Consider the following 12,743-nt stretch of genomic DNA (forward strand, 5'->3'; position numbering starts at 1 on the left):
TCAGAATTTGACTTGAACTTAACTTGCTCAAGGCCCTTCACAGAGCCACAAGTTGCATGTTTGTCACCGACTCCTGGGCTCAGTTACGCCTGCACAAGCCCCACACCACTGCCACGAACCAGGGCTGAACTAATCAGGGTTCACGCTGACGAAGCTGAACACATTAATTGAGCCTTTCACACAAGACTGAGTGGCAGGAGATACCCATGACAGCCAGTGTAATAAACTGCACATTACGAAAATGGAAACTCCCAGGGGGCTTCCTATGGGGGAATTAAGAGGGGAAAAAAAAAAGGGGAAAAACAGTCATGGGGCAAACAGATTTTGTGTGAAAAGCAAGTATATAGTGGATCTGTTTTTCTGCCAAGTGTCAATATTAATGGTGACAAAGCAAGCTCTTGTTTTTTGTTGCCATGGCCAGGGACACAATCCTGTGACCAGCCTATGAGGGTTCTCGTTCCCTCTGCCTTCAGTCAGACCATACATTATGCAAAGGACACATGGAACAGTGGCAGAAAGCCCTTGGAACTCAGTGGGGTCAAAGCAGCGGTGCACTGCAGTCTCAGCAGTTCCAGGACAGCTCTCGGACACTGGTTTAGGGTGGGGGCTGTTCCCCTCCCCTGTCCTAGGGCCCCCTCTAGTGCTCCCGCAGCAGGCACTGTAGCTGCCCTGGGAGCAGGGCATGCACCCGAGGCAGCAGCCACCTGCACAAAGCTGTGCCCAGGCCAGCGAGCTCCAAGGCAGCTTTGTGGCTGGAGCAGAGGCTCTGGAGCTGGCTAAACAAGCGCTTGCTGATGGGTGTCATCGTCACAGATGCATTAAACAAACAGCAGCAGAACAAAGGTGTCTATCCACCTTTAACCTCTGCTGAGATTTGCCTGGGATTCTGTAGCTATTAATGTCAAAGAGCCATGTGAGTGAAGGTAGGACATCCTGCAGAAACCAACAAACCCTGATGCTGGTCTGTTCCTCTCTGCAATCCCACCACGCCCTGCAAGGACAGCTGAGAGCCCACAGAGGCACCACCTGGGCTGGTACAGCTGTGGTTACTCCAAACCCCATAAACAACATCACAACATCAGCGGTTCCCCAGTCATTAACTGGAAGGGAGAGATGGCAATTAACACTCAGCCTACAGTGAACCTCTTACCATCCTCTTCAAATGCAAGAGCAAAGCCTCTTCATCCCAGCTTTCCATGACTAAGAGGCCACTAAATTTGTGTCTGCTATGCTTTTATTAATGTGCATCTCAAGTCATTCACCTGCCCCACAGTCCCCTAAAACATGAAAGCACCTGCAGGAGCAGGAATGAGCTGTGGTCAGTGTGTAACTGTTCACACAAGCTACACCACAGATGCTTCACCTGACTGAAATTTCCAATTCCATACTGTGCTTTTTGCAGAGCTGTGATCCCACCCTCAATGGTAAGACTTGGTCTGTTCTCACCTGGCCCCTCTGTTTCCTTCAGTCCATTTTGTCTCCTATCAGCTTCAGCTGCTGCTGTGCCTTCCTCATCTTTTCCTGGTCCCTTTCTCCCTGACCATATGGTGTTCACTTTGGCTGCAAAAGACATTAATTTCATTATTCATGAGAAATCTCACTCCAATTAAGGAAAGGAAAAAAAAACCAAAAACAAACCAACGAAGAGACAACAACTGACAAACCCTAGCACATAATATAATTAAGGAGGTACTTGGTATCTTCCTTGATCTGCTATTTTGGTTGTGGAAGGAAACATTATTAGCTTTTGAAAAAAATGCTACAGCATTTGTCAGACAGTGGGCAGAAGCCACTAATGACAGCTGTGCTCAACAAAATTAATTCTTACTAAAACACTAGTCCTTGCCTGAGAGAAAGAAATTCTCAATGGTCTTAACTACACATGGATTATGGAATCCCTGTGCCAGGGAATGACACTGCAAAGAGCCAAACCCCAGCACTATCTATCTTAACAATACTTTCACCTCTACAGTGAAAGACATCTGCATGCAAAGACAGTGCCCAGCAACAGCACAGAAAGGATATCAATTCTCCACAAATTACTCTCCAGAGCCAATTCAAAATAGTTCCTTTTTCCATCTCCTTTGGAACAAAAGTGGTTTTGCTATTTGTCCGAAAGTCTTAACGGTCTGGCTTTTCAGTAGCCAAAAAGGATTTGGTTTTTAATCAATTACTGTCAAGGAAGACAAAAAAAGAGAGAGAGAGAGAGAGAGAGAGAGAGAGAGAGAGAGAAAGCCTCACCTCACTTGGTCACAGACCTCACCTTGAAGTTTGCTTTAGACATTCCTGTCCCTAAGGCTTCACAGGGAAACCCAAACCATCCCAGAGCAACATCCTTCAGTAGCTGCCATTTATTTGTCTGGCACATCAGAAAGCTCTTGGGAACACAGACTCCAGCAGCAATGGTTACCCAGTAAATCCTGAAGGCAGATGCAGTGTTTACATTTGCTCTGTAACTTGGGAAGCTGGTTCTTGCCTAGGCTTCAATTTCAAGCTCTTACCACCAGGATGAGACCAAAATGAAAGAATCTCCTTCAAGTCATCGCTAACTGCAGTCTCACTGCAATGCTTTTTCTTGGAAATTCCACAAGATGAGAGGGCCAAGCTCCACCAGAGGCTTTACTCAGTGAACACCTCTGCTTGTAAGGATTTGAAGTTCTTGCTCTGAGCACCTTTAGGGACGGTTCTTCAGACAGACACGGTTCTCTCAGTGCTGCCAGGGCTCCTTCACTGCAGAACCACATCAGCTGTACTTACAGAGAGGAGATCTCACACATGGAGAAGAAGAAAGGCTCCTTCAGTGCAGCAGTAACACCCTTGTGGAAGAAGGCTCAGAGCTGACAAACCTGGCATTTACTCAACAGCAGAAGGGCAGGCTTGCAGGGAGGTGGCCTGAATAGTTCAGCCTCAGTAAGTTTTTGAGCTTGAGAAAAAGTCCTTGAGCTACTCAACAGCATAATGGGAATAATAACATCATAGATTAAAAAAAAAAAAAAAAAAAAAAAAAAAGGAAAAGCAGGTAAGAGAATTCAGTACAGCATCAAACAAGTTGCACATTTGAGTAGTTTGAAGGTTAAAATGATTTTAGAGCAGATCAGCAAATGCAGCTCTTGCTGCTGGCAGGAACAGTTAAACTTAGTGTTCTAGCTTTCCTAAACCAGCAAAATTTTAAATCCTTCTCAAAAAGCAGGACTAGAATTAAAAAGGAAGCTCAAGACCAGCATTTTAGGAAGTCTGGAGAAAAAAAAAAAAAAAAACAAAAAACCAGAAAGCCTAATGCCAAGGAATCCTTAAGAATAATAAAGGAAAACCAACAATTGCCAGTGTCACATTCAATTAGAAAATCAAACACTTTATACATCAAACCCAAGCTAAAGTGTGGAACTAAAAATTTAAATATGATCTTTAAGTTAGCAATACATTTAAGAACACACGTTAGCCGAACAGTCTGTGTAGTGTACTCCATTTGGGTGAAAAAGCCCTGTTCAGAACTACACCTTCCCCTTTCAATTTCTCCTGAGCAGCTGATTTATTTCATTCTGTGCTTTCTTCTAAAAAACCTAAACATGTTTATCTGAAACTTCCTCAGCCTTTTACCTGCCTGGGACTACGCAGCATACTATACACTGCATTTATAATAACCTACAGCAAATCAGAGCAAACACTGCTTGTAAACCACATTTTCTTCAAAACAAACCCCCCAGAATTTGAGAACAACCTTGCAACGTGAAGTTTGCCACAGCTTTTTTTTTTATCCACAGTGCATTTATCATTCTTATCAATGAGATCAATCACGGTAATAATGGATCACGTGCAAATTTGTCCAGCCAAATATTCTGTGTGATCCTGTCCCCCATGTGGTGTCTTCCCCCTTTTGTTGCTCATCAGCTTTCAAAGACACCGAGATGGGTGAAAAAGAATTCACGTCTCAGTGGGGAATTGAACCTGCTGCAGGCAACTTTGGCAACCCTGGGATCTGGGTCACACACACCAAACCCACCCCAAGAGCTCTGGCAGTCCTCAGAAAATAAAGGGGCTCCCATCAAGTCCCCCCAGCCCCCTTTTTTGTTACCCAAAAAATAAAAGGAAAGAGGAGCAGTTCTCTTTCCAGAACCACAGCACCTCATGCCCTCTCAAACAAACAGAGACAACAGTGCATTTCAACTTTATTAGAAAAGAAACCCCCAAATTTATACAAAGCTCTGCATTTTACAGAAAACCAACCCCCCAAACACAAAGAAATCCGACATTGCAAGCTGTATGCATTTTCTGTTTTCATATACAGACATATATATATGTACATACACATATATATATGTGTGTGGGCGCACGCGGGTGTATATATAGTGTGTGACGTCGTTTTTTTTTTTTTTGCATGGTTTGCATTCATTATTTTACAAAGTTAACATTCAGTAGAAAAAAAAAAAAAAGGATTTTTGTTACCATTATTTTCTCATATAAATAACTGTGAGCAGTCCCTCTGCAGATAGATAAAAAACACCTTTTCGTGTCATTCCGTAAAAAACAGACATTACTGAAATGGTACTGAAATCTTTCAAGTTTTTTTGTTTTTTTTTTTTTCAATACCACCATAAAAATATCATCTAGCCCGCAATTCAAAATGCTTGTCCAAGGCATTAGAAGAGAAAGGACTGTAAGACAATTCTGGAAAGATCAGTTCTTTAAGCCAACATTCAGGTAGATAAATTCTGCTGGACCTCATACATCGGTGTGAAATGAGCACAAACAGGAGACCACCCTCTCTGTCTGCCTGGGAAAGCCGGTTCTTTTTTTCTATTTGAAAGAGTCAAATTCCAACAAAGCACCCAGCAGTGTGCAGGAGCTGACACACTCTCAGCTCACCCTCCCTGCCCTACGACAAAACCACAGATTTTCTCGATGCAATTAAAATCTCTAGCAGCTCACCAATTTTTTCCCTACTCCATTCACCTTAAAAGGAGCTGTTGGATTAATCATGGCATGGTTAGACAGACATCAGGCTGCTGGATTACTGCTACAAAAATTTAGCTAGAGGGGGAAAATACAAGACAACTAAAAGGAAGAAAACGCTATAGAAAAGAGCTACCGGAGCAACTCCCAAGGCTGTGGTTTGGAGAAGCAGGAATAGTAGAGAGATATGAATTGCAGCTCCAAACATCCTTGTGTTTAGTGAAGTTCCTGGTGACAGCGTGATCCAGAACAACCAAACCCTGGCAAACCATCGATCGTTCTTCCCGTCAAGCACCACGATGGGGAGAATGGCGAAGAGTCTGAAGGCAACACGAGTGGTTGTGGTGATAACAAAGGTGATGGGAGTGAAGGACACAAAGATGCCAATTAGATGGAGAGTAATGCCAATGAAGATGTTTCAACTTCCAGAGATGCTGGCAACAAGAAGAATGGTTATGTGGTTGGTGTTGATGATGGCCAGAATTCATTCATATGTCCATGTAGTCATCATCTTCATCAGTATCACTTTCCAGTGAGGACTCCTGGCTTGAGGTCTCTAAGATTTCCAAAGCTGGCTGACAAAGGCTCTCCTTCTTTACATTCGCTGCAGACTGAGCAGACAAAATAGCAGACTGATCCCAAAAAGAGAGAGAGAGAATATATTGCTAAATAGTCAGGATAAACCCATGATCACAGGGACAAAAGCCCACTGGTTGCTATTCCTTCACATTCAATAACTGTCTCGTGTCGATAAAAGACGTCATCCTAACGTAAAACAACACAACATTTACCAGGAGGCTTCCCCACAGTTAATGTTCTGGTAGCTTCCACTAATCTAAGAACTGCAATGGCTGCACGAGGTCACTCAGCCATTTTTGCCGTTTTTCCCAAATCCCTCAGAGAAGGGATAGGGACTAGAAGAGCTCTCATTTCACCCACAGCCAGTATTTCACCAGTCCTTTAAGAACTGGCTCCTGCTGCTAACAGCTAGCACCTCTTTCCACTACTTATCTACCTCCAGTTATGAACTGGGAACATGAACTGTTGCTTCTTTCACACAAGTATTTTATTGAGGGGAGAATTAAGATAAAAACAGTAATCTAAAAAATTACTCTTTCCCTTTTATTACCTTTAATTTTTGCTTGGTCTCTTCTGAAATGCTGCCCTTTGGAGAAAGGAGGGTGGGAGTGGGTGGAGTGACAGTGATCTCAGGTGGAAATTTGGTGACAGATGAAGGTATGAAAAGCTTTGGCATGTTGGGCAGAATGCGAGTTTTTACTCGGGTGCCATCTGTCTTGTTCTGCTGACTTCCCAAAGTCTGTGAACTGGAGCTGAGTTCAGGCTTGGAACTGGAGGCTAAACAGAAAACAGCAAGGAAAAAATATGTTAGGAAGTTATCTAGGATTTCAGGTGTCAAAGAAGAGGGAAGAGTTTGTTGTTAGATCTAAGGCTAGCTCAAAAGGCCTTTCTTCCCGCCTTGCAATAACCAGAACCAGAAAAAAGATTGTATAATGACAACTGGAAACCACTAGTAATATAAAACATCTTACTGCATGGCAGAAACTCCACCTGACCAAGCACAACAACCACCAAGCACGTGGTAGTGTAGCACTGGCCATCTCCATCTAGCACAAACACCATCTTCCTACTTGTGTCAGACCAATCATCTCTGCATCCTCAGTCCCTCCGTTCTGTAACGCAACAAACAAAGCTCTTCAGCTTATGAGTCTTCATTCCCTCCACCACAGCGTTGTCTCTTCAGTTACTGAGAGAGCAACTCCTCAACAATCAGAGAAAATGGATGGGAACACTTGTCAGAATCTCCCCATTCCTCTGCTCAAATCCTGCCACAACCCCCTCCGTGCTGTGCTCATGCCCCTGGCTCCCACACTCGTTAGCATCATTTCCACATCCTGCCCAAGGGTCTCAGCCTGGGTCTCTACAGTGCAAACTTTCTCCGAGTGTTTCTTGAGCACATCTCACAAGAAGGATCCAGCCCTTCCCTAGGCACTACCACATTACGAAATTATGTATTCACAACAACAACCAGTAGATGACAATGCTCTGATGCTAAAAGCTGAGTATTTGTTAAAGGAGATTTCTTACTAATAATGCTGCTTCACATCCAGTCAGAATTATTTTTAGAAACGGTGTAAATGGAAACACCAGAGCCTTTCTCAGGCTGGTAATAATGACAGGTGTTCATGTACATTTTTTCAGATTCAGGATTGTCAAATCCATCTCTGGCAGATACTGGGAACCAACATGGCCACTTACACACAGCAAAATAAAACGACAGATTCCTAATGCTGTCCTGAGAAACAGGCAGCAGCAGAACAAGCTGCTAAGGGATGTAAAATTGAATTGTATGTTTTCAACAGCACACAGGAATGTAGGAGCTGCTGCAACAGATGAGGCATGGCTTTCCATCAAGGTCAGTGACCCATCTCCATGGGCAGCCAATCCTCCCAGACAGTGATCACACACAGGATAATCTGCCTCACAAATAAGGAAAACCAAGATACTCCAAACATGAATATCTAGATTATGCTTGCCTGAAATACCAGGTTTTACATTTTTTTCAATTAAAACACCAACTTCTTCTCTTGGGAAGAGGGCAGAGGAGGGATAGAACACATTAACTGCTGTAATGCTGGTTTTTATGTTTACTCAGACTGAGTCAGTTTTGTGAAAAACCATTTCCTTCTGCTAAATATCCCAACAGTGCAATCCAAAGTGTTATCATACTGCCCCACATAAGATTTCAATTAAAAGAAAAATTCTGCTTTAAAGGATGCACAAACGATATCGCACGAAAGCTGGTACTGGAGGTTTTTTATTTGGCTTTGCTGCCACGGTATTTAGCATGCCACACATGCACCAGACAGAATCACCACTAAGGGATGACAGGGCTCTCGCCCAGGAAATTCAGGCAGTGCCGGGAATGCATCTAAACTCCGGAATACTCGACTGGAAAGCAGGCAGAGAAACTGAGGCACGTCAGTCCCAAGTGTCCAACCAGTCAGTGCCTACAGGCTGCTGCACAGCTCACCACCCCATTCCAGAATCCTCTGAAGCACAGCGAGCTCCTACCTGGGGTACAAACATGTCCCGAATTTGTGCTGGGCACGGGCTCCACTTGCCAGCAAACAGGCTCTGGCGATGGCGCGACAGTAGCCATTTTCATCTGCTGACAAAGCCGTGACTCCTGCTGCTGAAATCCAAGCCCCTCCAAAGGCACTTCAAGCTCTTCTTCCTCTTTAGTAATGAAATATAATTCACAGATTAAGAGACATCCTGATCTCTCTCCTAAGCCTCAATCCTTCTGCTGTCTAACCAACAGGTAGAAAAATCTTTCCAACCCTCGCTTTATTTCTAAACCGTAACATGACTGAGTGAAATTAAATACTGGCGAGGTAAGATGGCAAAAGCAACTTTTTCATAGTTAACGCCATCAATTCAAACTCTTAAAAAAAGGGAAATGTCATTTAAAAAGTGATGGAAAAAAATTTTGAGTCTGACATTTTGTCATCTCTGCGCTTCTACAAAAACACAGGGAGCTGAGCATTTCCTTTGTGAGGGCTGGAAGGAAGAGCTGCCACGTGCAGAGCAAAACCCACGGCCCTGAACGAAGGCCCAGCTGTGATCGATGGGTCCCTCTCTGATCTCCAGCCGCAGGGCTGTGCCACACCGAGCACAGCTCACTGCTGAGGAACACTCGTCACTGGGAACGTCGAGGAACAGGGCCAAATCCATTCAGTATCAAGTGACACTGAATGCCCACTCCTCACTGATATGTCCGCTGTGCCTCTTTAAATATATGAGCCTAAAATCCCCACCTTCTGCTATTCTAGACCCTGGGATGTTCATAACTCAGAATCCATGTGTGTGCACACTCTTGTTATTACCTACCAGCTGCACCCGCTTTTAAATGAATGCAGAGTTCAATCAGCTTTCTTACACACTGTTGGACTAACAGGAGTCATTTACACCGAACTACCAAGAGCTGTCAGGGCCCTTTTGGGGCAGGGCAGCAACCTTTTCAAGGCTGTGCACGCACAAACAAGCTCCTGTTCTCTCAAAAACAAAGGGCTGCCTAGTTTAATCTGCAACACCTCCTATTTCCACAGGCTAAGGTGTGCACAGGCAGCTATCATGGACCAGCACATGCAGTGCATATTCACAGTCTCACTTGCTCTAAAATTCTTTGTATGTCAATGCTCTAAATTAATTTGGGATTTTTGACCATGCAACGTCTTAAAAAGGAATACATATTTTAACTTTTCCTCATTGGAAAACTGCTCCCACCCCCTCAAGTGTTGAAAACACTTCTCCATCTCCACCAATATAGAGAAGATCTCAGAATTTACCATGGTAATATTCTCCTGTACAAGAGTTCCCCTTGCAGAAACTGCTTCAGAAAACATCACAGCTTAACAGTCTGATCTACGCACTTCGAAAGATGCAACTTTTTTTACAGAGTTATCATTCCTATGGTTCTTGAATAACTTGTATGAAAAAAAAAAAAAAAGCTCAGGAAAGCAGGCTGTTCTTTCATCCACTAATCTTCACAGGTAAAGAAAAAAACCCCATCACCTAGACTTGTAGCTGAAAGCTCATCTATGCCTTAGGAGAAATGAAATTGCTTGTAGAAAAGAGTCCAATAGCTCCCAAAAAGGAAAGGTCACCCACTACAGCACAGCTCACAAGCAGCTCCTGTTCTGAGATGTTCCACTCACTATCAAGCACAAAATGGAACAGTCTAATGCAGATGAACGTTGTTCTCACTCTCAGCACTCTCTTGCACATTTCTGGATACTTCAAAACAAAAATAATTCTCGCATCTGTACATGTATTAATAGACCAAATCAGCAGAGAAACAACGCAGAAGGAAGCGCTTAACTGCAGGAATCTTGAGCAGGAAAATCCCAAAGCATTGTTTCCCTTCTGAAGAAGCTGAGGACAGCTGAAGGATCCCTGGGTCTTGCCTGCCCTTTGCAGAGGGGGTTTAACCCCAGGCTGCCCGAGGAGCAGCACAGTGCTGCACCCCAAACCCAGAGCACCCCCACACTGGCATGGCTGCGAGGCACCGGATCCAAGACAGGAGCAAGCAGCACACCGACAGCTGAAGAAAAGCAAGGTGAAAATGACGATGATTTCAGATTACTCCACAAGACAGAGGAGAAGCCAACTCGTTCTTAACCGACTCCAGCACTCCAGAATCACCATCTCAAGTGGCCTGGGTAAGTACTAACAGAATCTTTCTTACCCGCTTATTAACCCAGAACACAAACCAGTAATTAACTTAGCAGCTATAAAACTATATACAAATAAACTGCAAATCCTACAGCCTCAACTACACTGCTGAGAGCAGTTTTGTATCTACTCTACTACTTAACTACATTAGAGACTTATTAGTTCACAATACATAATAAGAGCTCTGATTTGCATTATTATTTAATGACAAAACTCTACTTCTTATGCTGATTACAATATTTGTTTAATTATAAGATATAGCATTGCTTAAACTGATTTGCTGTACTTTATTTTAACTAAATTATGGCCCACTGACAAAAGCTCTTTTGAGCAGCCTATTTCTAGGAAGATGCTACAAGACTGGTGTCAGTCTGTGTTCTCTCAAGAGCAATCAGCATCCTCATATACATCTCCATCTTCCAGAACCTATCTTTCCAAGTTTTGAAGATGCAGTTTTACAGTACAGTAAAATTAGATTTAAATTGGAATAAAATAACAATTTTTAATGTCAAAGTGAACGGAAATGAAAGGGCAGGAGTCTGGCACAGTGTGTATTTCTATCACTGCACTTCTGGAAACAATATTTGTTAATATTCCATTAGAATGTGCCTTTCAGTACAACAGAAATCAAGAACCACTGTCTGTTAATCAATCCCTTGCTGTCAGAGATGCTCAATACAGTCACAGATTTCTATTCCCTGCCCAGGTCATACACTTTATTCTTTCAGGACTCTGCAATTCTATTTTTTTTTTTTTTAATTTAAATAGAAACAATGCTACTCAAGTGATCAAGTTAAAAATAAAGTTAATAAACAAAATAATTTTTAGACTTCTTGAAAATAACAAGAATTGGTTGTTTCGGTGTACATATCATAATTTATACTTTAATATATTACATAGATATTCTTTTTTTTCATTACAGACAAAAAGGTCAAAACAAGGAAGGACAATCAAGGAGAAATATACAGTTGGATCCCCTCATTATTTGTCTCAAACGGATTTCTGAAGAGAATATTTTAATATTTGTTTTGAGGAAGATGCTGTTAAAGCCCTGCACATAATGTCCTAGTTCTTCTAATAAAAACTTTCCCCAGGGAGGTAAAGACTCCACTAACTCCTGAGCCACAGGATTCTGCACAAGTGTGAGAACACCAGAATCTCTAAGTGCAGCACATTCTGAAGGTGTTCAGAAGCTCAGATTTCCCATCAGTTAATAAATCTTTTGGAACTACCCAGTACTTGCACTGTCTTGGCAGGTTTTCAAACATTAGCTCCACAAACCCAGTTTAAAATAAAACCAGCTTCTGAAGATATAACACACACGAGACCCTTGTCCCCAGGCTGAGGATGGGGCAGGTGCTGTACTCTGGAGACCCATTTAGCACTCTCACAACACAGCACACAAAAATCAAGCACACCGAGAAAAGCACAGATTTGCGATGCACGTCACTATTGATACTGAAAAGTTCCTCTCCCATCGAGCTGGATTACAAGTCATTATTTTTTAGCCCCCCCCTTTCCCAACAACTGCCTGAATACATACAAAACAGCACACGACACAGAAAGAGGGACATCATACCTTTCAACATCTCCCCGCTTTAGTGAGGAAGAAACAAGCTGACAACAATTCAACGCAACAACCTACTCCAGCTTTCCTCTCCAACCTCTTCCCACTTGTTGCCAGGGTAACCAGTGTTTGCAGATGCCTATAGCGGGCGCCTGGGTTCATGACTTCATCACGGTTAATATCCTCTCTCCCCAGCTCTCCATAGACAGAATGCACTCCGTGCATCCATCCACACGCCGCGAACACGCGGGTTACACAACCCCGACCGCAGCCGCTCACTCTGCTCTTCCGACGGGCGTAAAAATCCAAAATAACGCTGGCAAAAAGCATCACTCGGCAATTTGGAGATGTGCAGAAAGTTTAAAAGCAGTACTGCTGTAACCAGTAAGCAGCTGCTCCGGTCCCTCTGCACTGAACACTTATTAATTTGATTTCATCGTGCTGTCAGGTACGAGGCATCGACATCAGTGTTATAAAACATTTTATATGGAGTTTCAAAAAATTCTTTAGTCATGCACTAGACCTCTTACATTACAACTGAAAGACAAGCTCAGAAAATGTGACTAGCACCGGGAAAAAAAAGCATTTTTCCAGTTTCTAACGGAAGCAGTTCCAAATATTACAGCACAGATATGTTAAAGAATATAGGCAACACAGAGTGCATGCACAAAGCACCATTTCATTGCAGGAAAGAAGGAGCTGAGCTTTGAACTCCAGGACAAAATATTAACATCATTTCAAAAGAAAATACAAGGAGAAGTGAACAGACAACAACCTCAAGCGCTTAAATAAAGCACTTGCACCACTTGCCTTCATCCCTCTGCAAAACACCTCCCCCCAGCCGTTGTGTGTGTCAAGACAAAGAACCCGAAAATACAGCAGCAGGATTGAGCTGATCTGTACCACCTTGCCTTCCAACCACTTCAAAGGAGTAAGGATTGAATCCTGGGCGCCTCCAGACTCCAGGAAA

At 43.1% G+C, this 12,743-nt stretch overlaps 1 protein-coding gene across 7 annotated transcripts in view; it reads right to left on the reverse strand.

The window, feature by feature from the left end:
- Positions 1-4,154: 4,154 nt before the first annotated feature.
- Positions 4,155-12,743, reverse strand: part of CABIN1 (calcineurin binding protein 1) — a 107,666-nt gene continuing 99,077 nt past the window's right edge. For 5 of the 7 annotated variants that reach the window (XM_040080578.1, XM_040080573.2, XM_040080574.2 and 2 more), the window contains 3 exons: positions 8,044-8,208; positions 6,080-6,306; positions 4,155-5,582 (listed from right to left, as the gene is read on the reverse strand). In XM_040080578.1, the coding sequence (XP_039936512.1) occupies positions 5,439-5,582; positions 6,080-6,306; positions 8,044-8,208 (536 nt within the window). In that variant the 3' untranslated portion in view covers positions 4,155-5,438. Of the gene's footprint in view, positions 5,583-6,079; positions 6,307-8,043; positions 8,209-12,743 lie in introns of those variants that run through there. The other 2 variants (XM_040080575.1, XM_040080576.2) reach the window with 2 other exon arrangements.

This window comes from Hirundo rustica, chromosome 17 (assembly GCF_015227805.2).
Source record: "Hirundo rustica isolate bHirRus1 chromosome 17, bHirRus1.pri.v3, whole genome shotgun sequence".
NCBI lineage: Eukaryota > Metazoa > Chordata > Aves > Passeriformes > Hirundinidae > Hirundo > Hirundo rustica.